This window comes from Myotis nattereri (genome assembly GCF_964212035.1).
Source record: "Myotis nattereri genome assembly, chromosome: 9".
NCBI classification, from domain to species: domain Eukaryota; kingdom Metazoa; phylum Chordata; class Mammalia; order Chiroptera; family Vespertilionidae; genus Myotis; species Myotis nattereri.
In genome coordinates, this window is record NC_138084.1 from 38948931 (window position 1) to 38976877 (window position 27947).

General features: G+C 40.0%; 2 protein-coding genes across 2 annotated transcripts; both read left to right on the forward strand.

Moving 5' to 3' along the window:
• Positions 1 to 9819: 9819 nt before the first annotated feature.
• On the forward strand, positions 9820 to 10773 carry LOC308525428 (olfactory receptor 2D2; the record flags this gene model as incomplete). Its single annotated transcript, XM_081100251.1, has 1 exon — positions 9820 to 10773. The coding sequence occupies one exon, from the start codon at positions 9820 to 9822 to the stop codon at positions 10771 to 10773; it is 954 nt and encodes a 317-aa protein (XP_080956377.1).
• A 15391-nt stretch (positions 10774 to 26164) lies between these two features.
• On the forward strand, positions 26165 to 27118 carry LOC308525429 (olfactory receptor 2D2-like; the record flags this gene model as incomplete). The annotated part of the gene is made up of 1 exon (XM_081100252.1): positions 26165 to 27118. The coding sequence occupies one exon, from the start codon at positions 26165 to 26167 to the stop codon at positions 27116 to 27118; it is 954 nt and encodes a 317-aa protein (XP_080956378.1).
• Between the last annotated feature and the right edge of the window lie 829 nt (positions 27119 to 27947).

The following is a 27947-nucleotide window of genomic DNA, read 5'->3' on the forward strand; positions in this document are numbered from 1 at the left end:
GTGGGAGTCAGTGCCCTCCTCTGGACTAGATGGACAGCGCTGATTGTAATTGCACCCACTCTCCCCCATCTGCTGTTACTCACCAAGGGGGTCAGAAGCAGCAATGCCACAGTGTCCTAGAACAGTGTCCCATATGATCCTGGTTCCTTCACATCCCCTAGACTCAGTGTGCTCCAGATCAAGAGGCTTTTGATGGGATTTTTCAAAGCAAGGTTCCTGTTTCCTTCAGTTTTCTACCTGTTCAGTAGGAGATGGTGGAACAAATGCAAGCTGAGGGAAGCAATGAAAACTGAAGGGCTGACATCAGAGGGCAGGGGAGGGAGAGCCAGGCAGTAGCTCTTCAACAGCAAGAGGAAAGTAATGTGGGAGGGTGCAGCCTCCGGGGTCTCTCTAGAAACAGCCTCATCCCTGAAGGAGAAAGTCTGGAAGAGGATTTGGGGGTTAAGTTTCTAAAGAAGAAGAGTGGGAATAGAACTGTGGTCTCTGCGAGTCTAGCAGGGAAAACGAGGTATAAGAGAATAAATGACAAAGTTAATCTTTCCCAACACCATGCGCACCTCCTCATCCCCTCAACCAGGACTTCAGAATCCCACAAACTGAGCTTGGCAGCAGTTTCCCCACGCTCACCTGAGGGCAGAGACCAGGCAGAACCAGGGCTGAGGAGTCATTGGTTTAAGGATCCAGGATCAAGTGTGGGAGGGAGTGATTTCTGCAGCCTGCAGACCCACTCTTGAAGAACAGCACCAACTGTGGGTTGGTGCCTGAGCACTAGAGTCATCCTATCAGTGTGACTTCATCCCAAGCCTTTTTGCCTTATTTGATTCAAGGTACAAACTCCAATTCTCCTAGGTCCCAGTTCTGAACAAAGAAATTTCCTTCACAGAAATATTTAAAGCTGAGGTCCTGAGAGTGATGTAAATAAGCATTCCCTGGAGCTTTAAGAGCCCTCAACTTTATTATCTTTCCACCCTCTGAGACACCCTAAGGCCCTTAGTGTTACATTTGAAATCACAGACTAAAGCCTTCAGAGCATGCTCACCCATCTTTCAAATTCCACACTAGTGTCATTCAAAAAGCATCCGTTGATCTATTTCTAAGAGGTTTACAAGTTACCAAACTTGTGTTTTAATTTATATGGTGATTACATAGAAAGGACAATGAGCAGATATTGGGTTATCTGGATGCCAACTTTCTATTTGAGTAACGCAACTTGATTGAAGAGTTGCACTCCCATTTCTGTTTATGGTTGTTTTGGTGCCCTGTGATCACCATAAGGGATAGAGTTTAACTTGGTTAATACTGTCGTAATATCAACATGACAAGAGGAGTCTTGAAAGTGCTGTTATATTAAAGTTACTAGAGGCCTGGTGCATGAAACTCTTGTACTTGTGGTGGGGCGGATGGTCCCTCAGCCTGGCCTGCACCCTCTTGCAGTCTGGGAGCCCTCGGAGGATGTCTGACTCACCGCTTAGGCCCGCTCTCCCTGGGGACATTCTTAGTGCTGCTGTGAGGCTGGAGAGGCTCCTGCCACCACCCATGAGCCTGGCTTCTGGCTGAGAGGCGCTCCCCCTGTGGGAGTGCACTCACCACCAGGGGGCAGCTCCTGCATTGAGCGTCTGCCCCCTGGTGGTCAGTGCACGTCACAGCGATCAGTTGTTCCATCATTAGGGCCGAAACTGGCTTTCCGACATCCCCCAAGGGGTCCCGGATTGTGTGAGGGCACAAGCCATGCAGAGGTACCAGGGAGGGATGCACGATTGGGGGGTGGGGAGGGTCTGGGGGAGGGCTCCAGGGTGTGTCCGGCCTGTCTTGCTCAGTCCTGGTAGGCCGGACCCCAGGAGCAAGCTAACCTACCAGTTGGAGCATCTGCCCCCTGGTGGTCAGTGCACCACGTCATAGCGAGCAGTTGAGAGGCCTTAGCATATCATTAGCATATTACACTTTGATTGGTTGAATGGCCGACTGGACGACTGAACACTTAGCATATTAGGCTTTTATTATATAGGATACTCTTTTAGTGGACATAAAGTCAAAGCATTTCTTTTGTGAGGATAATTATCAGTTAAAAGATCATTTTGTATACAACTGTTTCTTTAACTACTTGTTTCTTTTTTTTAATATATATTTTTATTGTTTTTTTTACAGAGAGGAAGGGAGAGGGATAGAGAGTTAGAAACAGCGATGAGAGAGAAACATTGATCAGCTGCCTCCTGCACACCCCCTACTGGGGACGTGCCTGCAACCAAGGTACATGCCCTTGACCAGAATCAAACCCAGGACCTTACAGTCCGCAGGCCGAAACTCTATCCACTGAGCCAAACCAGTCAGGGCAAACTACTTGTTTCTTAAACTATTAATTTACAATAGCCAAGACATGGAAACAACCTAAATGTCCTTCCACCAATGATTGGATAAAGAAGATCTAGAACACATACATACAATGGAATACTACTTAGTCATTAAAAAGATGAAATATTGCCATTTGCAACAACATGGATGGATTTTGAGAATATCATGTGAAGTGAAATAAGTTAGAAAAAGACAAGAACCATATGATTTCACTCATATGTGGGATATAAAATAAAAAGCAACAAAGGAACAAAAAAAAATCATAGACACAGACAACCCTATGGTGGTTACCAAAGGGGAAGGGGTTAGGGAGAGGATGAAGAGTGTAAAGGGGGTCTAATATATGGTGACAAGAGGAGACCAAACTTTGGGTGGTGGGCACACAATGGAATACACAGATGATGTATTATAAAATTGTAAACCTGAAACTTATATAATGTTATCAACCCAATACATTTAATTTCAAAACATAAACTCCTATGAGAATTGGTCCATTTTTATAGTCTCTAGTCCAGTGATGGCGAACCTTTTGAGCTCAGCGTGTCAGCATTTTGAAAACCCTAACTTAACTCTGGTGCCGTGTCACATATAGAAATTTTTTGATATTTGCAACCATAGTAAAACAAAGATGTATATTTTTGATATTTATTTTATATATTTAAATACCATTTAACAAGGAAAAATCAACTAAAAAATTGAGTTTGCGTGTCACACCTCTGACACGCGTCTCATAGGTTCGCCATCACTGCTTTAGTCTGTTCTTTTTCTGACTTTCTATTTCTGTACAAGTATCCTGCAATCTTAATTCCTCCTATTGCTTGTTTGTGTATTTGTTTGAGTCTTAGGTGTGGGAATTTAATTAATTACAATCCTCAGTGACATATTACAGTGATTAGTGATTTTAAAGCCCCTCTCTTGTTTATTTATCTATACATTTATTTTATTTGTTTAATATATGTATACATCCATGCATCATTCCCATTGACCTCATAACCTTCTATTATGCAGTGCTTTTCATCTGGTCTCACAAAGTGATTGTTTTCTGTATATGTATTTATAATTTATATAAATGATATTGTGTTATATGCCCCTTTGTTTCTTACTTTCCTCACTCAGTTCTAAGTCTTTAAGATCATTCATGTTGGTACATATACATCCAAACTCTTCTGACTGTGGAATATCCTTGGTGTTCATCCATCGCATTTTCATTTGTATCCTCTCCTAGGGAGGGATATCCCAATTACACACCATATCACCAACGCAAATAACAGAACCACACATATCCCAAGACTGAGTCTGTGTGAGAATATTTTGGCTCAATAATTGCTATATCATAGAATATGCATAAGCATAAGATGACCAAGTAATACTGGATTTCCCCCCAGAATGACTGTACTTCATCCCAATGCAAGTGTGCTCCCCTATTTTCTACTGTTTTTCCAGTACATTATTACTAACACAGGTAAATAAATATCTCTGTTGTTTTACTTTGTAGATATTTCTTTACTAATGAATTTGAGCATTGCTTTATATTCATGTAGCCCTTTGAAGTTACTTTTTTTTTTTTTTTGGTAAATTCCCTTTTTATATTCTCTGCTATTTTTTTTGGGGGGGGGTGTCTTTATTTTTCTTGTTGATTTGTATAATTCATTGTGAATCCATTTTTATTTATCTTTTAACTTTGTTCTTAATGTTCTTTATTAAACACAAATTTCAGATTTTATAAAATCAAATTCATCAAATTTTTCTTTATTGGTTGTGCTTCGGAATTTTTTTACTCTAAGTCAGTGAGGTGTACTGCTATGTTTTCTTCTATAATGTCATTGTTCTATTTTAACTTTTAGGTATCTAATCCTGTTGGAGACTACCTCCTTATGTCATGTTAGGTAGAAATTCAGTTTTATTTTTCTCATTGTAGTCAACTCATTTTACCAACAACATTTACTGAACTATTTGTCCTTTCCCTAGTGATTTTTGGAGTTAACTTTGTTTTACATGAAATTTACATATGGGTCTATCTATGAGCTCTCAGTTTGGCTCCATTTGTTTATTAGTTCTTTTTTGCACCAGTACCACCTGGATTTTATTTTTGTGGCTTGGCAATATGTCTTAATATCTGGTAGGGCATTCCTACATGACCTCTTTCAGTATTCTGACTAAGTATGGATTGTTATTTCTCCACATAAATGTAAGAGTAAATCTTTTGGGTTACTAAAAATATCCAACTGGAATGGTAATTGGTATTACCCTAAACTTACAGATCAATTTAGGCAGAAATTATATCTTTATAATATTAAAGTCATCTGATCCAAGAGATGAAATATTTCTTCATTTATTCAAATGATCTACTTCACGAGAGCTAATTTTTTACCACCATGGAGAGCTTGTGTATTCTTGATTTGTTTCCATATACTTCATAATTTTTGCTGCTATTGTGAAATTATACCATTTTAAAAATTATATTCCAATTGGTTATTGCTGGTAGAGACGTAAAGAAAGCTGTTTTTTTTTAGTTTTTTTTTAGGTTCAACTTTGATACAGGAAACTTGCATATCTTTATTACTTCTAGCAGTTTGTTCATTGAATTTTTTTAGGCTGGTAATCATATGATCAGCAAATAGTAACTTTTTATTTTTTTCTCTTGCATTTCTTATGCCTTATATCATTTCCTTTTATCTTTTTTCTTTCTTTATTGTGTTCTTCATGACTCCCAGTACTCTGCTAAACAGTAATGGTGTGGGCACCATTTTTTGTCTATCTTAAAGACTGCACCAATAATTTCTCTATTAAATATGAGATGTGTTGTTGGGTTTTGGTGCATAACCAACCAGGTAAAAAAAACCCTTTATCTTATTCATGATTTACAAAGATTAAAACATAATAAATAGGTGTTTTTTTCTTAACACATGTGTTTTCTACATCACTGAGATTTTTATCTGATTTTATTTTTCAGTGTAATAATTTGTGAATTTCTTTGTTGGGTTTCTGTTGTTGAAACATTAGCATCCCAGAGATAAGTCATATTTGATCATGCTGTATAATTTTAAAATACACCTGTGGATTGAATTAACTCTACATTGTTTGCATCTACATTCTCCCCCAAATGGAGATGTGAGTGCTGACATCTGTCCTCACAACCATTTGGGAACCTTCTGAGAGGAAATGCAGCTCAGGATCCACCCTAATGATTCAGAATTCTCCTGAGCACGTTTGCTGCCCCAGAGACTGCTCATGTATTCCTCTGCTCACTTAAATGGAACTATTGTTGCCCTGAAGTCAATGCTAAGACCTCTGGACATGGGGGATGTGGGGATTCCCCTCCTGCCTTGTCCTTGATCTTACTGAGCCCTTTGACTTCATAACAAGATGCTCCCAGTCTCCACTCTGCCCCTTCTGCAGCCAATGCATTTGCTGCACCTGCAGCAGTTTCCTCCTCAACTGTGAGATGTCTTTGCTGGTTTGAACGTTTTTCTCCCAGGTATGAGAAAATGTTGGTAAGTGTATTGGAGGGAGGGAAAGACAAGGCACGAGTTGAACAAAGGGGATAACTTGGCATATATTGGGAGTGAATTGGTTTCAATCCCTTCATAGATTTGATTTTTTTGAATTCAACTAATTTGTCCAAACAATGTGATTCTTAGGGCTAAATCTTCTGTAATAAATCTAGCCAAGGTTTTTTTCCCCACAGCAGATCTATCTTATCAAACCATGGTCTTCACCTGATGGAGACATAAGCAGAGCTTCCATGGACTCATTATTGGTCCTCTGGGTGTGAATTCTTATGTGTGTGTGGGGCTGTGGAGAAGGTAAAGGACATGGATATGGAAGGTAGGGGGTAGGTGATTTTGAGGATGAAAGATTTTGGAATCTGAAGAGAAATTTCATATGTTCTCTTGGTTCCTATGGATTTCCTCAGTATCCTCTTTCTAAAAGAAATGCCAATTAGACAATGCTTGGCTCTGTGACCTTACCATCCCATTCCACACCAAGTAATACGTGCCATTTTTAGAGAAATGCACTTAAAATTTAATGTTAAATCTGGAAGACAGAATAACACGAAATACCGACAGCAGACATGGTTCTCTTAGAGAAGCTTCCTGACCCTGAGGTTGCCCAGGGAGCATTTTATCCTTCACATTCGCATGGGAGAATAACATGCTTTAAAAAAACAAATTGGGAGCAGTCAGGGATGTAGACTTCTAATATTGTACCCCTGGGTCAGTGAGCACTCCTGCCATCTGACAGGTCACAAGTCACACTTATCTCTGACTCATTCACTGTCTTCTGCTATTTTGGTTCAGGTCAAATCAGCTCAAAAACATGTGCTAGACACTTATTCCATGCCAGGATTTATCATATTTGCTGTGAATAAAGATGAGTGAGGTATGGTTGCTGCTCTTGAATATCTTATAGTGACAGAAAAAGAAATAATTTCAACGTAATTTGTTAAGAGCTATGATGGAGGTAAGCACATCCTGCTGTAAATACATTTATGTGTCTAGGATATATTTGCTTTTTGTGAATGTGTGTACTTGTGTGTGTCTATTTCTACGTGTGTTGGAGATAGGTGGGAATGGGGAATGGCTAAGAAGTCTTAGAAATCAGCAACATCGTGTAGTTGCCCTTCCACTAAGTTAACCACCGACTTGGGCATCACTTAGAACTTCGGGACAAGCGTTTAGTGTTATCCTCTATATCTTTTCATCAAAAGTGAGAACCATTATTTGCTTACCATTTAATTTTCTCTCAGATCTAGACACATAATTGATACTATTGCACTAAATTCTACTCTGGGGAGGGTGTGAACTGTGGCAGGAGAAGTAAGTGTAAGGGACCTGAGCTGAACCATAACCTGGAGACTTTATGCACTAACCAGACAGTACCTTCCACTAGGTGGATGATAATTTCAAAAGTACCTATCTTAAAATTACTTGTGTTCTCAAAATTTATTTTTATATCAGCTATTTAAAAATAGACTATTGCCGAAACCGGTTTGGCTCAGTGGATAGAGCGTCGGCCTGTGGACTGAAAGGTCCCAGGTTCGATTCCGGTCAAGGGCATGTACCTGGGTTGCGGGCACATCCCCAGTAGGAGATGTGCAGGAGGCAGCTGATCGATGTTTCTCGCTCATCGATGTTTCTAACTCTCTATCTCTCTCCCTTCCTCTCTGTAAAAAATCAATAAAATGTATTAAAAAAATAAAATAAAATAAAAATAGACTATATTTCCCACTAGACACAATTCTAAATTACTTTTATTTGTAACTGTTAGATCATACAGACTCACTTGGTCCAGTACATTCATTCATTAAACCAATATTTTCTGGGAATCTATGATGTTCCAGAGAACACACTGGCACTGGGGATAAACTGTGACTATAGTTTGTCCTTCCTATCTGAGAGTCTTTGGCCTCAGTGGCTAGGTCTTCTGTTTGTATCTTAAGGAAATGCTTGGCCAAATACTTTTACTCAACAAATAAAGTGATTGAATATTCAAAGTGTGATGTATGTTCAATGAAAATGATGTTAACACTATGCAGAGATGTGATTGTTCATATTAACATTTTATTTATTCATTTACTATTTCAATGATAAATTGAAATCTCTCATCATTTTGACCCACAGACCCATCCAAATGCCTAAGACTTCATTATCAGATTATATAGAGTGTAACTGTATTTTTTTTTTTGAGAAAATTCCTGGCAATTCCATGAGCCCAATAGTTCTTAACTTGGAATTCAGAGACTTCTTTAATTTAGCTGTGAATGCTATTTACATTAAAGTGAATCTAAAATGTCCTTCTTGTTTTATAGTATCCAGCATTGTAATATCCATGGCTTCATCACCAGTGGAAATCAGAGGTACCTTTATATCAAATTGCAGTTGTTGAAGATATCTCAAAATATCATTTAAGTTCATCACTTTTAAATTAAAGTGGTTATTAGATCCATCACAACATTTAAAAAATTTAATGATTTGAAGAAGCACATGTATTATCATATCACATATTTGTTTTCTAAAATTATTTTCATGACTATATTTTGATGTAATGGTTTCCTTGACAATCCTATACATTCTACTTTTATATGTATGTACATGTGTGTATGTATATATGCATTTTATGTATTTAAAACATAATTTGAAGTATTTTATCAGAAAGATAAAGAGTTGATAGCCCTCATGTACAGCCTTAAAATTTAGACTTTAAATTAAATTTCCTTTTACTCTTGTTGGAGAGGCCCTATGATATTTTATTTTTATTCCCAAATTCTTAATTTTTAGGCAGGCTTTTTAAAAACCTTTTTATTTGATTTATTTAATTAATGATAACTTATTGAACAAAGCTCTATGTTATGTCTAATAAAGTACACAAAAATGAAAGACATAGCCGCACTGACTTGTTTGGCTCAGTGGATAGAGCGTCGGCCTGCGGACTCAGGGGCCCCGGTTTTGATTCCGGTCAAGGGCATGCACCTTGGTTGCGGGCACATCCCCGGTGGGGGTGTGCCGGAGGCAGCTGATCGATGTTCCTCTCTCATCAATGTTTCTAACTCTCTTTCTCCCTTCCTCTCTGTAAAAAATCAATAAAATATATATATTTTTAAAAGAATGAAAGACATAGAAACAACTTTCAAAGGAGTTTGTCATTTCTGGGAGGAGTAGACAGATAACATCAGGCAGGGAGAGATGGTGGGCTGCAGATTGCAGATCAGTGCCAGGTAGTCTGAAAAATAGCCATGCTGGTGGCTTAGCATGGAAATTATGTCATGATGGTGTGTGTCTGTTATTTTGGAAGTTCACTGATATTTGGGAGCTCTAGCTGAAGCGGAGGAAAGAATTTCCAAAGAGACTATGGTACACTATCCAGAGTTACCTCTTGGTTTCCCAGCTCCTTCAGAATGGGTCATTTTCTCTAAGACAAAAGTCAGTTCTGCAGGGTACTTTGGCTCTGTTTGATTTCTTATGCCTTCGTGACCACCCATTCAAGAAGGAGACAACAGAAACAGTTGTATATCCAAAGACTTAAAAATATTTGCACCAACATGAGATGGGAGAGGTGTGGCAAGAGCAACACAAGACTCAGAGGCTTTAGTTAATAACAAAGCGAAATTAAATGGCATGAATTTACACATGAATTTAATCTGTCTTTTTATTATTAGATATGTGATATTCAGAATAAAGAAGATGATTTTGGATAGAGTCTACACTTTCCAGATGACACTAAAAATGAATGCACCAACTTATAAAGTATTAAATCTTGCAAAATTGAAAATATTCCAACTAAAGCAGCATGACCATCTTCTAAAAACCTTAAAAAGGGGATTCTTGAAATGGTTGGTAGTGATTGGAGGCAACATTTAATTATATATTTTATAGGTTACACACACCAACTCTGACTTACATAATTTTATAGGTGACACACACCTATGTTTAGTGTGTAGTGACTTGGTACTGAAAAAAGAGACAAACCATGAGACAGACAAATCAGACACAGGTGACAGAATTCTTCCTCCTGGGACTCTCTGACAACCCGCACACCCAGCAGCTGCTCTTCATCTTATTCTTGGGTGTCTATCTGGTCACTGTGCTTGGAAACGTGCTTCTCCTGACCCTTGTTCAGGTTGATGTCCGGCTTCACACACCCATGTATTTTTTTCTCTGCAATTTATCTCTGGCTGACCTCTGTTTCTCTACCAACATCGTTCCCCAGGCCCTAGTCCACCTGCTATCCAGGAAAAAAGTCATTTCATTCACACGTTGTGCAGCTCAGCTTCTACTCTTCTTTATTTTTGGTTGTACACAGTGTGCCCTTCTGGCAGTGATGTCTTATGACCGGTATGTGGCCATCTGTAAGCCTATGCATTACCCCACCATCATGACTTGGAAGGTATGTGTCCAGCTAGCTGCGGGATCATGGGCCAGTGGCATTCTGGTATCTGTGGTGGATGCCACCTTTACTCTAAGGCTACCCTACAGAGGCAGCAATAGTATTGCTCATTTCTTTTGTGAGGCACCTGCACTATTGATCCTAGCAACCACAGATGCCCGGACTTCAGAGATGGCCATTTTCCTCATGGGGGTTGTGATTCTCCTCATGCCTGTTTCCCTAATTCTGGTATCCTATGGCCACATCATAGTGACTGTGGTCAGGATGAAGTCAGCAGCAGGGCGGCTCAAGGCATTCTCTACCTGTGGCTCCCACCTCATTGTGGTCATCCTTTTTTATGGGTCAGCAATTGTCACCTACATGACACCAAAGTTTTCCAAAGAACAGGAAAAACTGGTGTCTGTGTTCTACGCTATGGTCACCCCCATGCTTAATCCCCTCATCTACAGCCTGAGGAACAAGGACGTGAAGGGAGCTCTGAGGAAAGTGACCACAAGGAATCTCCCATGCAGGCTTGGTGTTTGCCACTGGCAGTGAGACCCTCCTGGCTACCTATTTGGAAGACTTGCTGAGTAGTTTCCTTAGCAAGACTAGAACATGGTATGAGTCTCATCATTGGGCCTTATCCAGGGACCTACCCTCCATCCTTCACCCAGCACTTCCTCCGTAGAAGAAGGACAGTAATTCATGGAGCAATAGGAAGGAGGGCCTTCCTTCTGGTTAGTTTTTTTAGCATCTAAGAGTTAGGAACTCCTTTGAGAAATATCCGCATTTTTATAAACCATGGAACTGAAAGGGGGCAGCAATAGAATTTGGGGAACCAGCTAGTATTGTAAGAAATATTAATCATACTCTGTTAACCATGATTGTTTTATTTTGATTAAAGACGGCACATTCTCCCCTAACTGGTTTGGCTCAGTGGATAGAGCGTTGGCCTGTGGACCCAAGGGTCCCAGGTTCGATTCCGGTCAAGGGCATGTACCTTGGTTACGGGCACATCCCCAGTGGGAAGTGTGCAGGAGGCAGCTGATCGATGTTTCTCTCTCATCGATGTTTCTAACTCTCTATCTTTCTCCCTTTCTCTCTGTAAAAAATCAATAAAATATATTTTTTTAAAAAAAGAAGAAGAAGGCACATTCTACCCTGGCTGGAGCTGACCTGGAGATGCAGCTCTTCCTCCCCATTTGGAGCTGCGGATTATCATGGAAAGATAACAATTATGCTGCAGAAACCAGAATCACCAGCCCTTTAAAGATCTCCAGCCTTTCTGCATACCTGCAGGCCTTTGCAAACCTCCAGCCTGCTTACCTGTTAATTGCCCATCTGGCACTCCCTTGGGCTATTTCCGCATATAACCCCAGCCCTTGCATATAACTAAGCTCTTTGAAGACCCCTAGTCTAGCGGTTCTCAACCTGTGGGTCGCGACCCCTTTGGGGGTTGAATGACCCTTTCGCAGGTGTCGCCTAAGACCATCGGAAAACACATATATAATTACATATTGTTTACAGTAGCAAAATTACAGTTATGAAGTAGCAATGAAAATAATTTTATGGTTGGGGGTCACCACAACATGAGGAACTGTATTAAAGGGTTGTGGCATTAGGAAGGTTGAGAATCACTGCCCTAGTCCTTTTGCATATCTGTAAACTGCCCTTTTGCCTACTCTTCCTTTGTAGTTCTACCTATATAAACTGTTGGCTTATGGGGAGCTGCAGAGCAGATTTTTGTGGCTAATCTGCTGCTCTCCCATACTGCTGGCAGTATTGGAATAAATGCTCATATTTGATTCAACCCTGTCTCTTGTTTATTTGGATCAAGTAGTGATAAGCAGCACAGACCCATTGTTTATCCATTTACAGAACCCATAAAATCTATCTTATTAAATTATGCTATATATTAATATTTATCTTATCCCAGAACCTACTGCAATACTTTTGTATTTTAATATTTCTGAGCCTCATTAAATAATCAATAAATTAACAAAAATTATTTAATCATTTACTATGAGCTAGGTGCTACATATATGTGTTCATGCACTTGTACCTGTGAAAGAATGTAGGGGGGCTAGCAGCCTGACTCTGTAATTAGATAATTAGATAATTAGTATCCTAATGCACATTTTTGTTAGTCTATAATCAAGTCACTGCCCCTTCCTTAGTTATCTGGGTCTTGCAAGACCTATTTACTTAAATACTCCCAATTTACAAGGGCCATAAACCAAGATGTAACAGCTTAGCTAGTGGAAGTTCACCAGGCGCCATCCAGGTTAGGCATTTAGATACTGAAAGGGTGAGGGCTACGCCCTCCATCTTACCCTAGCAGCCATGTGCTCGGCAAGGCTTCTTCCCAGAAGCCCAAGCCTCTGCTAGCCACGCCCAGGATTTCTTTAAACTAACCAATGACAATCAAGGAACGTGCACGCCATAGATATGACCACATCCTGTGTAACAAGACCTGACTTGCACCTGGCCAATCGGCAGGGCCCACAGTCATCTCTCTTCCCCTCACTCCACCCCCCTATTAAAACCCCTTTTTCCCACAGGGCAGGCACTCTCATCTCGCTGTTGCGTCGGTAGAGGCTGGGAGCCAGACCCGGGTCTATAATAATAATAAAGACTCTCTGCTTTTGCATTGTACTCGGCTGGCTCCCTATTGGTCTATTGGGGATCTTGAAATATGGGCATAACATTTGGGGGCTCATCCGGGATTCCCAAGACCATCGAGGGACCCCGATCCGGAGAGTCTGACTGACCGTGGTAGGTGTCTGTGTCGTTGTGTGTTCTGTTCTGTGCGAGCTCATTTCTGAAATCTGTAAATGCTCGTAATGATCTAGGTGGACGCACTGGGGGATCACAGGCGGGAGGAGTTGGGGGACGTTCCAATCCTCCATCTGGAGGGGTGTAGTTTTGCTTCCACGGAGTCGGAAGGTCTGTAGAAACCCCTCAATCTGAGACGAGGTGGGTCGCTCCCGCCAGTTGGTGCATGGCTATCGTCTAATCTGTAGTTTGCTTCCGCGGAGTCGGAAGGTTGTTTTGTTTTTGCTTCCATGGAGTTGGAAGACTGTATTTGTCTGTGTTTGTGTTTTTTTTTCCTGTTTTCTGTGGACTTACTGGACGGACGTTATGGGACTAACTCAGACTGCTCCTTTGGGTATTGTGATTGATCATTTCAAGGAGATTGGGGGAGGCTGTAGAGCTCCCTCAGGAGTTGGGAAGTTGTTATTGTTTAAACTCTGAATGAATGTCTGGTGAAAGTGTGTGAGTGTGGAGGGAAGGGGCCTGCCCTCTCCCCTCCTTTGTGTGGCGGTCGGGCGAGCGTCTGAGTGAGGATCTGTGAAAACAGGTCACCCCCTCCCCAAGTAAATGCGTCTGGGATTTCTGTGCACGTGTAGAGAGAAAAGCTGGCTTAAAACTAATGCGCGCATAGTCCGATTTTGGATAGAGTTTTGAGCTGGAGTTCTCTTTGCAAATGTGCAGGATGGAGCCCAAGACTGATTATTTACCAAAGGGGGGAAAAGATGCTAGCTAGATTATAGCAGCAGGATTGGCATTTCCATAATAAAGAACAGTTTTTCCAAGGGGAAAAAAAAAACTGGTCCTTTGTTAATTAAGAAAGCTTTTCTTAATGGAGGAAGGGGATAGTCACCTCCTGCCTGTAGCAAAATCTTAAAGAATGTGGTCAATTTACATCTGAAAAGACCAGGTAGGCCAGAACCTGTTTTGCAAGGCTCAAATGTGGTTTTCCAGAGCCACTTGATAGTAAAAAGTAAAGTTTACTGAATCAAATTATAAAAACTGCTCAATAATTTGGATTTGAATCTCAAGAAAAAACTAAGTAGCCCAGGTAAAAGATGGCTACACCTTTTAATTAAGGCTGGCTTCCCCAGGCAATTTCTAATGGATGAAGGGCTAGCCTCCCTTCCCCCAGCAGAACAAGCAGGTAGGCAAAAATTTCCCGCCAGTGGCAACTTATAAAGACAGGTTTGCTTCCCAGTTTCTCATCCTTGGGAGAAAGAATATAACTAATTTGCATTTTAATGGTTACCTGTTTCTAGTCAAAGGCAGCCCAAGGCTTTGGGAATTTGCTAAATTGAACAAATGCTAAAATGTCTTGCATTTTTGAAGTTTATTCTTAAAAATGTTACTGATTGAGAAATACTGAATATTTGACTTGCCAGCTAAAAGTTTAAGGTTCTGATTGAATTGGGAAAAATTGTGTAATTGTGGTAACTAAATGCCTTTGCTTATCGGTCTGATTCTAATAAAATTTCTGTTTGTCTACAATGCAGCCACATGACTTGCCGCCCCCCTGGGGGCCGCCATCTTGAAACAGCAAAGGCCCCTTCCTCTGATTTAGCAATGTCTCACTGAGGCAGGATGGAATTTCAGGGGTGGAGCTTTAAGGCAGAGTTTTATGGGGCAGGAAGTGTGCTTGCCTCTCGGATTTATTTTTAAGCTAATCTCTTAAATCTAGAAAACCCTGCTTTCCTTAAACTAAGGACAATTAAAGGTTATGTCAAAGTCTTTAAAAGGGACTGATAGCAATAATCCAATTTCTAAAGTAAAGTAGGATTATTTCAGATAGAAACTGGTTTCATACTGATCTTAGAGGGCACATTTTTCCTTTGCCTAGGAGGGACAGCGAAGCTGTCCCAGGGTCGGAGGGCTCCAGTTCAGTGTTCTGGAGACCCAGGACATGCCTAAGTATAACCTATGTTACCCAAGGACTCTAGATAATGTGTTTACCCAAAGCTGTGGTTTAGATTGTATGCTGTCTCTGCTTCTGTAAATTGATCTGTCCTTATTGCTTAAATATGTATCTTTGTTGTTTAAAATTGTTTAACTAGTGAAATTTCTGTGTCTCTTAAAAAAATTTGAATGTACTGCTAATCTGAGGAATGTTAATTATTTACATGTCACCTAAAAATTAAGACCAAGAGTTCTAACTAACTGGAAAGCATGGCTTTGGTGTGATGGGAAGAAAGAGAAATGTTGAATGAATGATAGACCAATGAGCTGGGACTGGTCACTGATGGTGGATTGTGAGAAGGGCTGGACGCGGCCTAACTTCTCCTTCCTTGGTACCCCTGAAACGTCAAAAGGTACTTCTGGCCTTGGTTTTCTTGGTTTTTGGTTTTGGATTTATTTGTTTGTTTGTGAGCCTTTTTGGTTTTGGTTTTTGTTTGTGAGTCCAATGTGTTTACTCTGTTGATTTTGTTGCTTCGCCGAAACCCCCTTGAAGCACATTGAATGGTTCTTTCCTTCCTCTTTAACTTTTGGGAATTGTGTGAATGGATTACTGATATAGATTATCAAGGATCTCTATTCAGGGACTTGTTCTGTATCTCGACACAACTGAAACTGATTTGTTGGTATTTTGTGGTATAAATGTGGCGTGCTCCTCAGTATGAGTACCGTTTCTATCTGGATGAGACATAGGTCAAGAATCCTGTCTTGGGATGTGGGAAAGGGAGGCCCCCACATCTGTTCCTGTCAGGCCCCCATCAGGGGACTTGGGCAGTGTTCCTGTTATTTGCTCAAGATCCCAAGACTGTAAAAGTACTTGTTCACTGAAAGGGTGTAAGTGTAAATGTTTATTTGATGTTTGTATGTCTACTTGGATATAATTATTTGTTCATGTAAGTGTGGAAGTCTGTGGAAAAAAAAAAAGCACATGCTTGATTTCTTTAAGGCTGACTGATAGCAAAGCGCCCTGAGTGGCCACTGCTTTGAATAAAGGTTCTCTTTCCTGATACCTCCGAGTGTTCAGCTGTCCCTTCTTCTGCACCAATTCCACAACATACCTATGTGTGCATGTACATATGGGGGAAGGGAAAAGTAGGTTTACAGTTGTGAATGCAAGAAATGGAGTTTATTCATTATTAATTGTTGTATTATTTATTTGTAGTACTTATAAACCTACTTTCCCCCATCTTTTCTACCTGTTCAGTAAGAGATGGTGGAACAAATGCAAGCTGAGGGAAGCAATGAAAACTGAAGGGCTGACATCAGAGGGCAGGGGAGGGAGAGCCAGGCAGTAGCTCTTCAACAGCAAGAGGAAAGTAATGTGGGAGGGTGCAGCCTCCGGGGTCTCTCTAGAAACAGCCTCATCCCTGAAGGAGAAAGTCTGGAAGAGGATTTGGGGGTTAAGTTTCTAAAGAAGAAGAGTGGGAATAGAACTGTGGTCTCTGTGAGTCTAGCAGGGAAAACGAGGTATAAGAGAATAAATGACAAAGTTAATCTTTCCCAACACCATGCGCACCTCCCCACCCTCTCAACCAGTCCTTCAGAATCCCACAAACTGAGCTTGGCAGCAGTTTCCCCACGCTCACCTGAGGGCAGAGACCAGGCAGAACCAGGGCTAAGGAGTCATTGGTTTAAGGATCCAGGATCAAGTGTGGGAGGGAGTGATTTCTGCAGCCTGCAGACCCACTCTTGAAGAACAGCACCAACTGTGGGTTGGTGCCTGAGCACTAGAGTCATCCTATCAGTGTGACTTCATCCCAAGCCTTTTTGCCTTATTTGATTCAAGGTACAAACTCCAATTCTCCTAGGTCCCAGTTCTGAACAGAGAATTTTCCTTCACGGAAATATTTAAAGCTGAGGTCCTGAGAGTGATGTAAATAAGCATTCCCTGGAGCTTTAAGAGCCCTCAACTTTATTATCTTTCCACCCTCTGAGACACCCTAAGGCACTTAGTGTTTCATTTGAAATCACAGACTAAAGCCTTCAGAGCATGCTCACCGCTCTTTCAAATTCCACACTAGTGTCATTCAAAAAGCATCCGTTGATCTATTTCTAAGAGGTTTACAAGTTACCAAACTTGTGTTTTAATTTATATGGTGATTACATAGAAAGGACAATGAGCAGATATTGGATTATCTGGATGCCAACTTTCTATTTGAGTAATGCAACTTGATTGAAGAGTTGCACTCCCATTTCAGTTTATGGTTGTTTTGGTGCCCTGTGATCACCATAAGGGATAGAGTTTAACTTGGTTAATACTGTCGTAATATCAACATGACAAGAGGAGTCTTGAAAGTGCTGTTATATTAAAGTTACTAGAGGCCTGGTGCATGAAACTTGTGCACTCGTGGGGGTGCGGGGGGTCCCTCAGCCTGGCCTGCACCCTCTTGCAGTCTGGGAGTCCTCGGAGGATGTCTGACTCACCGCTTCGGCCTGCTCTCCATGGGGACATTCTTAGTGCTGCTGTGAGGCAGGAGAGGCTCCTGCCACCACCCATGAGCCTGGCTTCTGGCTGAGAGGCGCTCCCCCTGTGGGAGTGCACTGACCACCAGAGGGCAGCTCCTGCATTGCACGTCATAGCGATCAGTTTTTCCATCATTAGGGCCGAAACTGGCTTTCCGACATCCCCCAAGGGGTCCCGGATTGTGTGAGGGCACAGGCCATGCAGAGGGACCAGGGAGGGATGCACGATTGGGAGGTGGGGAGGGTCTGGGGGAGGGCTCCAGGGTGTGTCCGGCCTGTCTTGCTTAGTCCCGGTAGGCCGGACCCCAGGAGCAAGCTAACCTACCGGTTGGAGCATCTGCCTCCTGGTTCAGTGCACCACGTCATAGCGAGCAGTTGCGAGGCCTTAGCATATAATTAGCATATTACACTTTGATTGGTTGAATGGCTGACTGGACAACTGAACACTTAGCATATTAGGCTTTTATTATATAGGATACGCTTTTAGTGGACATAAAGTCAAAGCATTTCTTTTGTGAGGATAATTACCAGTTAAAAGATCATTTTGTGTACAACTGTTTCTTTAACTACTTGTTTCTTTTTAAAAAATATATATTTTTATTGATTTTTTACAGAGAGGAAAGGAGAAGGATAGAGAGTTAGAAACATTGATGAGAGAGAAACATTGATCAGCTGCCTCCTGCACACCCCCTACTGGGGACGTGCCTGCAACCAAGATACATGCCCTTGACTAGAATCAAACCCAGGACCCTGCAGTCCGCAGGCCGACGCTCTATCCACGGAGCCAAACCAGTCAGGGCAAACTACTTGTTTCTTAAACTATTAATTTACAATAGCCAAGACATGGAAACAACCTGAATGTCCTTCCACCAATGATTGGATAAAGAAGATCTAGAACACATACATACAATGGAATACTACTTAGTCATTAAAAAGATGAAATATTGCCATTTGCAACAACATGGATGGATTTTGAGAATATCATGTGAAGTGAAATAAGTTAGAAAAAGACAAGAACCATATGATTTCACTCATATGTGGGATATAAAATAAAAAGCAACAAAGGAACAAAAAAAAATCATAGACAACCCTATGGTGGTTACCAAAGGGGAAGGGGTTAGGAAGAGGATGAAGAGTGTAAAGGGGGTCTAATATAAGGTGACAAGAGGAGACCAAACTTTGGGTGGTGGGCACACAATGGAATACACAGATGATGTATTATAAAATAGTAAACCTGAAACTTATATAATGTTATCAACCCAATACATTTAATTTCAAAACATAAACTCCTATGAGATTTGGTCCATTTTTATAGTCTCTAGTCCAGTGATGACGAACCTGTTGAGCTCGGCATGTCAGCATTTTGAAAACCCTAACTTAACTCTGGTGCCGTGTCACATATAGAAATTTTTTGATATTTGCAACCATAGTAAAACAAAGATGTATATTTTTGATATTTATTTTACATATTTAAATGCCACTTAATAAAGAAAAATAAACCAAAAAAATGAGTTCGCGTGTCACCTCTGACACGCGTCTCATAGGTTCGCCATCACTGCTCTAGTCTGTTCTTTTTCTGACTTTCTATTTCTGTACAAGTATCCTGCAATCTTAATTCCTCCTATTGCTTGTTTGTGTATTTGTTTGAGTCTTAGGTGTGGGGAATTTAATTAATTACAATCCTCAGTGACATATTACAGTGATTAGTGATTTTAAAGCCCCTCTCTTGTTTATTTATCTATACATTTATTTTATTTGTTTAATATATATATTTATCCATGCATCATTCCCATTGACCTCATAACCTTCTATTGTATGCAGTGCTTTTCATCTGGTCTCACAAAATGATTATTTTCTGTATATGTATTTATAATTTATATAAATGATATTGTGTTATATGCCCCTTTGTTTCTTACTTTCCTCACTCAGTTCTAAGTCTTTATGTTGGTACATATACATCCAAACTCTTCTGACTGTGGAATATCCTTGGTGTTCATCCATCGCATTTTCATTTGTATCCTCTCCCAGGGAGGGATATCCCAATTACACACCATATCACCAACGCAAATAACAGAACCACACATATCCCAAGACTGAGTCTGTGTGAGAATATTTTGGCTCAATAATTGCTATATCATAGATTATGCATAAGCATAAGATGACCAAGTAATACTGGATTTCCCCCCAGAATGACTGTACTTCATCCCAATGTAAGTGTGCTTCCCTATTTTCTACCGTTTTTCCAGTACATTATTACTAACACAGGTAAATAAATATCTCTGTTGTTTTACTTTGTAGATATTTCTTTACTAATGAATTTGAGCATTGCTTTATATTCATGTAGCCCTTTGGAGTTACTTTTTTTTTTTTGGTAAATTCCCTTTTTATATTCTCTGCTATTTTTTTTTTTTTGGGGGGGGTGTTCTTTATTTTTCTTGTTGATTTGTATAATTCACTGTGAATCCCTGGTAGTAAGTTCTTATTTCTTAGATTTTAGATAAATCAAAAAATTCATCCATTTTTATTTATCTTTTAACTTTGTTCTTAATGTTCTTTATTAAACACAAATTTCAGATTTTATAAAATCAAATTCATCAAATTTTTCTTTATTGGTTGTGCTTCGGAATTTTTTTACTCTAAGTCAGTGAGGTGTACTGCTATGTTTTCTTCTATAATGTCATTGTTCTATTTTAACTTTTAGGTATCTAATCCTGTTGGAGACTACCCCCTTATGTCATGTTAGGTAGAAATTCAGTTTTATTTTTCTCATTGTAGTCAACTCATTTTACCAACAACATTTACTGAACTATTTGTCCTTTCCCTAGTGATTTTTGGAATTAACTTTGTTTTACATGAAATTTACATATGGGTCTATCTATGAGCTCTCAGTTTGGCTCCATTTGTTTATTAGTTCTTTTTTGCACCAGTACCACCTGGATTTTATTTTTGTGGCTTGGCAGTATGTCTTAATATCTGGTAGGGCATTCCTACATGATCTCTTTCAATATTCTAAGTTTGGATTGTTATTTCTCCACATAAATGTAAGAGTAAATCTTTTGGGTTACTAAAAATATCCAACTGGAATGGTAATTGGTATTACCCTAAACTTATAGATCAATTTAGGTAGAAATTATATCTTTATAATATTAAAGTCATCTGATCCAAGAGATGAAATATTTCTTCATTTATTCAAATGATCTACTTCACGGGAGCTAATTTTTTACCACCATGGAGATCTTGTGTATTCTTGATTTGTTTCCATATACTTCATAATTTTTGCTGCTATTGTGAAATTGTACCATTTTAAAAATTATATTCCAATTGGTTATTGCTGGTAGAGAGGTAAAGAAAGCTGTTTTTTTTTAAAATTTTTTTTTAGGTTGAACTCTGATACAGGAAACTTGCATATCTTTATTACTTCTAGCAGTTTGTTCATTGAATTTTTTTAGGCTGGTAATCATATGATCAGCAAATAGTAAATTTTTATTTTTTTCTCTTCCATTTCTTATGCCTTATATCTTTTCCTTTTATCTTTTTTCTTTCTTCATTGTGTTCTTTATGACTCCCAGTACTCTGCTAAACAGTAATGGTGTGGGCAGCATTTTTTGTCTATCTTAGAGACTGCACCAATAATTTCTCTATTAAATATGAGATGTGTTGTTGGGTTTTGGTGCATAACCAACCAGGTAAAAAAAACCCTTTATCTTATTCATGATTTACAAAGATTAAAACATAATAAATAGGTGTTTTTTTTCTTAACACATGTGTTTTCTACATCACTGAGATTTTTATCTGATTTTATTTTTCAGTGTAATAATTTGTGAATTTCTTTGTTGGGTTTCTGTTGTTGAAACATTAGCATCCCAGAGATAAGTCATATTTGATCATGCTGTATTATTTTAAAATACACCTGTGGATTGAATTAACTCTACATTGTTTGCATCTACATTCTCCCCCAAATGGAGATGTGAGTGCTGACATCTGTCCTCACAACCATTTGGGAACCTTCTGAGAGGAAATGCAGCTCAGGATCCACCCTAATGATTCAGAATTCTCCTGAGCACGTTTGCTGCCCCAGAGACTGCTCATGTATTCCTCTGCTCACTTAAATGGAACTATTGTTGCCCTGGGGTCAATGCTAAGACCTCTGGACATGGGGGATGTGGGGATTCCCCTCCTGCCTTGTCCTTGATCTTACTGAGCCCTTTGACTTCATAACAAGATGCTCCCAGTCTCCACTCTGCCCCTTCTGCAGCCAATGCATTTGCTGCACCTGCAGCAGTTTCCCCCTCAACTGTGAGATGTCTTTGCTGGTTTGAACGTTTTTCTCCCAGGTATGAGAAAATGTTGGTAAGTGTATTGGAGGGAGGGAAAGACAAGGCACGAGTTGAACAAAGGGGATAACTTGGCATATATTGGGAGTGAATTGGTTTCAATCCCTTCATAGATTTGATTTTTTTAATTCAACTAATTTGTCCAAACAATGTGATTCTTAGGGCTAAATCTTCTGTAATAAATCTAGCCAAGGTTTTTTTCCCCACAGCAGATCTATCTTATCAAACCATGGTCTTCACCTGATGGAGACATAAGCAGAGCTTCCATGGACTCATTATTGGTCCTCTGGGTGTGAATTCTTATGTGTGTGTGGGGCTGTGGAGAAGGTAAAGGACATGGATATGTAAGGTAGGGGTAAGTGATTTTGAGGATGAAAGATTTTGGAATCTGAAGAGAAATTTCATATGTTCTCTTGGTTCCTATGGATTTCCTCAGTATCCTCTTTCTAAAAGAAATGCCAATTAGACAATGCTTGGCTCTGTGACCTTACCATCCCATTCCACACCAAGTAATACATGCCATTTTTAGAGAAATGCACTTAAAATTTAATGTTAAATCTGGAAGACAGAGAATAACACGAAATACCGACAGCAGACATGGTTCTCTTAGAGAAGCTTCCTGACCCTGAGGTTGCCCAGGGAGCATTTTATCCTTCACATTCGCATGGGAGAATAACATGCTTTAAAAAAACAAATTGGGAGCAGTCAGGGATGTAGACTTCTAATATTGTACTCCCAGGGTCAGTGAGCATTCCTGCCATGTGACAGGTCACAAGTCACACTTATCTCTGACTCATTCACTGTCTTCTGCTATTTTGGTTCAGGTCAAATCAGCTCAAAAACATGTGCTAGACACTTATTCCATGCCAGGATTTATCATATTTGCTGTGAATAAAGATGAGTGAGGTATGGTTGCTGCTCTTGAATATCTTATAGTGACAGAAAAAGAAAATAATTTCAACGTAATTTGTTAAGAGCTATGATGGAGGTAAGTTCATCCTGCTGTAAATACATTTATGTGTCTAGGATATATTTGCTTTTTGGGAACGTGTGTACTTTTGTGTGTCTATTTCTACGTGTTTTGGAGATAGGTGGGAGTGGGGAATGGGTAAGAAGTCTTAGAAATCAGCAATATCGTGTAGTTGCCCTTCCACTAAGTTAACCACCGACTTGGGCATCACTTAGAACTTCGGGACAAGTGTTTAATGTTATCCTCTATATCTTTTCATCAAAAGCGAGGACCATTATTTGCTTACCATTTAATTTTCTCTGAGGTATAGACATGTAGTTGATACTATTGCACTAAATTCTACTCTGGGAAGGGTATGAACTGTGGCAGGAGAAGTAAGTCTAAGGCACCTGAGCTGAACCATAACCTGGAGACTTTACGAACTAACCAGACAGTACCTTCCACTAGGTGGATGATAATTCCAAAAGTACCTATCTTAAATGCTGGGGGCCAGCCCCAGCTGGTCCAGGGGTTCCCAAAGGGTGGACGGAGTCGGCGAAGAATGTTTTACATGGAGACAGCATTCAAAACTCTCTAGCTTTCCTTAGTCTCCGTGGATCTTCCTGTGCCTGGCTGAGGCCACAGAGAGAGATCCCAAGGGAAGCTGAGCCTTTATTTTATAGTTTGAGGTAAACAAGGTAGTGGTTACCAAAGTTACACTGTTCTTGTGAGTTTCACTTGTTTACACCATGGTTATACTTCCGGCACTTCCTCAGCCCGTTAGCTTCCCAGATAAGATCTAGGGAGCCTCATAAGGTCAAGCCTAATTATACTAAGAGGACTGTGCCCTCTAAGCTGGGAATTGTTTGTGACTTTGCCCACAGGTCAGTCCGAGGCTTAACCCTATATCAGCTCCCTACACTTAAAATTACTTGTGTTCTCAAAATTTATTTTTATATCAGCTATTTAAAAATAGACTATATTTCCCACTAGTAACAATTCTATATTACTTTTATTTGTAATTGTTAGATCATACAGACTCACTTGGTCCAGTACATTCATTCATTAAACTAATATTTGTGCCGAAACCGGTTTGGCTCAGTTGATAGAGCGTCGGCCTGTGGACTGAAAGGTCCCAGGTTCGATTCTGGTCAAGGGCATATACCTGGGTTGCGGGCACATCCCCAGTGGGGGATGTGCAGGAAGTGGCTGATCGATGTTTCTCTCTCATCGATGTTTCTGACTCTCTATCTCTCTCCCTTCCTCTCGGTAAAAATCAATAAAATATATTTTAAAAAAACAAAACAAAAAACTAATATTTGCTGGGAATCTATGATGTTCCAGAGAACACACTGGCACTGGGGATAAACTGTGACTATAGTTTGTCCTTCCTATCTGAGAGTCTTTGGCCTCAGAAGCTAGGTCTTCTGTTTGTATTTTAAGGAAATGCTGGCCAAATACATTTACTCAACAAATAAGGTGACTGAATATTCAAAGTGTGATGTATGTTCAATGAAAATGATGCTAACACTATGCAGAGATGTGATTGTTCATATTAACATTTTATTTATTCATTTACTATTTCAATGATAAATTGAAATCTCTCATCATTTTGACCCACAGATCCATCCAAATGCCTAAGACTCCATATCAGATTATATAGAGTGTAACTGTGTCTTTTTTTGAGAAAATTCCTGGCAATTCCATGAGCCTAATAGTTCGTAACTTGAAATTCAGGGAATTCTTTAATTTAGCTGTGAATGCTATTTACATTAAAGTGAATCTAAAATTTCTTTCTTGTTTTATAGTATCCAGCATTGTAGTATCCATGGCTTCATCACCAATGGAAATCAGAGGTACATTTATATCACACTGCAGTTGTTGAACATATCTCAAAATATCATTTAAGTTCATAATTTTTAAATTAAGGTGGTTATTAGATCCATCACAACATTTAAAAAATTTAATGATTTGAAGAAGCACATGTATTATTATATCACATATTTGTTTTCTAAAACTATTTTGACTATATTTTGATGTAATGGTTTCCTTACAATCCTATACATCCTATTTTTATATGTATGTGCATGTGTATGTATGTATGCATTTTATGTATTTAAACATAATTTGAAGTATTTTATCAGAAAGATAAAGAGTTGATAGCTCTCATGTAGAGCCTTAAAATTTAGACTTTAAATTAAATTTCCTTTTACTCTTGTTGGAGAAGCCCTATGATATTTTATTATTATTCCCGAATTCTTAATTTTTAGGCAGGCTTTTTAAACAACTTTTTATTTGATTTATTTAATTAATGATAACTTATTGAACAAAGCTCTATGTTATGTCTAATAAAGTACACAAAAATGAAAGACATAGAAACAACTTTCAAAGGAGTTTGTCATTTCTGGGAGGAGTAGACAGATAACATCAGTCAGTGAGAGATGATGGGCTGGAGGTTGCAGATCAGTGCCAGGTAGTCTGAAAAATAGCCATGCTGGTGGCTTAGCATGGAAATTATGTCATGATGGTGTGTGTCTGTTATTTTGGAAGTTCACTGATATTTGGGAGCTCTAGCTGAAGGGGAGGAAAGAATTTCCAAAGATATTATGGCACACTATCCAGAGTTACCTCTTGGTTTCCCAGCTCCTTCAGAATGGGTCATTTTCTCTGACACAAAAGTCAGTTCTGCAGGGTACTTTGGCTCTGTTTGATTTCTTATGCCTTCGTGACCACCCATTCAAGAAGGAGACAACAGAAACAGTTGTATATCCAAAGACTTAAAAATATTTGCACCAACATGAGATGGGAGAGGTGTGGCAAGAGCAACACAAGACTCAAAGGCTTTAGTTCAGGGGTCCTCAAACTATGGCCCGGGGGCCACATGCAAATACAAATATTGTATTTGTTCCCGTTTTGTTTTTTTTACTTCAAAATAAGATATGTGCAGTGTGCATAGGAATTTGTTCATACTTTTTTTTTTAAAACTATAGTCCGGCCCTCCAACGGTCTGAGGGACAGTGAACTGGCCCCCTATTTAAAAAGCTTGAGGACCCCTGCTTTAGTTAATAACAAAGTGAAATTAAATTGCATGAATTTACACATGAATTTAATCTGTCTTTTTATTATTAGATATCTGATATTCAGAATAAAGAAGATGATTTTGGATCTAGTCTACATTTGCCAGATGACACTAAAAATGAACGCACCAACTTATAAAGTATTAAGTCTTGCAAAATTGAAATGTTCCAAGTAAAGCAGCATGACCATCTTCTAAAAACCTTAAAAAGGGGATTTTGAAATGGTTGGTAGTGATTGGAGGCAACATTTAATTATATATTTTATAGGTTACACACACCAACTCTGACTTACATAATTTTATAGGTGACACACACCTGTTTAGCGTGTAGTGATTTGGTACTGAAAAAGGAGACAAACCATGAGACAGACCAATCAGACACAGGTGACAGAATTCTTCCTCCTGGGACTCTCTGACAACCCGCACACCCAGCAGCTGCTCTTCATCTTATTCCTGGGTGTCTATCTCGTCACTGTGCTTGGAAATGTGCTTCTCCTGACCCTTGTTCAGGTTGACGTCCGGCTTCACACACCCATGTATTTTTTTCTCTGCAATTTATCTCTGGCTGACCTCTGTTTCTCTACCAACATCGTTCCTCAGGCCCTAGTCCACCTGCTATCCAGGAAAAAAGTCATTTCATTCACACGTTGTGCAGCTCAGCTTCTATTCTTCTTGATTTTCGGGGGTACACAGTGTGCCCTTCTGGCAGTGATGTCCTATGACCGGTATGTGGCCATCTGTAAGCCTATGCATTACCCCACCATCATGACTTGGAAGTTGTGTGCCCAGCTAGCTGTGGGATCATGGGCCAGTGGCATTCTGGTATCTGTGGTGGATGCCACCTTCACCCTAAGGCTACCCTACAGAGGCAGCAATAGTATTGCTCATTTCTTTTGTGAGGCACCTGCACTATTGATCCTAGCAACCACAGATGCCCAGACTTCAGAGATGGCCATTTTCCTCGTGGGGGTTGTGATTCTCCTCATGCCTGTTTCCCTCATTCTGGTATCCTATGGCCACATCATAGTGACTGTGGTCAGGATGAAGTCAGCAGCAGGGCGGCTCAAGGCATTCTCTACCTGTGGCTCCCACCTCATCGTGGTCATCCTTTTTTATGGGTCTGCAATTGTCACCTACATGACACCAAAGTCTTCCAAAGAACTGAAAAAACTGGTGTCTGTGTTCTACACAATGGTCACCCCCATGCTTAATCCCCTCATCTACAGCCTGAGGAACAAGGACGTGAAGGGAGCTCTGAGGAAAGTGACCACAAGGAATTTCCCCTGCAGGCTTGGAGTTTGCCACTGGCAGTGAGACCCTCCTGGCCACCTATTTGGAAGACTTGCTGAGTAGTTTCCTTAGCAAGACTAGAACATGGTATGAGTCTCATCCTTGGGCCTTATCCAGGGACCCACCCTCTATCCTTCACCCAGCACTTCCTCTGTAGAAGAAGGACAGTAATTCATGGAGCAATAGGAAGGAGGGCCTTCCTTCTGGTTAGTTTTTTAGCATTTAAGAGTTAGGAACGCCTTTGAGAAATATCCGCATTTTTATAAACCATGGAACTGAAAGAGGGCAGCAATAGAATTTGGGGAACCAGCTAGTATTGTAAGAAATATTAATCATGCTCTGTTAACCATGACTGTTTTATTTTGATTAAAGAAGGCACATTCTACCCTGGCTGGAGCTGACCTGGAGATGCAGCCCTTCCTCCCCATTTGGAGCTGCCTATAATCATGGGAAGATTAACAATTATGCTGCAGAAACCAGAATCGCCAGCCCTTGAAGAACCCCAGCCCTTTTTGCATACCTGCAGGCCTTTGCAAACCTCCAGCCTTCTTACCTGTTAATTGCCCATCTGGCACTTCCTTTGGCTAATTCCGCATGTAACCCAAGCCTTTGCATATCACTAAACCCTCTGAAGACCCCCTAGTCCTTTTTGCATATTTGTAAACTTCCCTTTTGCCTACTCTTCCTTTGTAGTTCTACCTATATAAACAGTTGGCTTATGGGGAGCTGCAGAGCAGATTTTTGTGGCTAATCTGCTGCTCTCCCATACTGCTGGCAGTATTGGAATAAATGCTCATATATGATTCAACCCTGTCTCTGTTTATTTGGCTCAAGTAGTGACAGGGAGCACAGA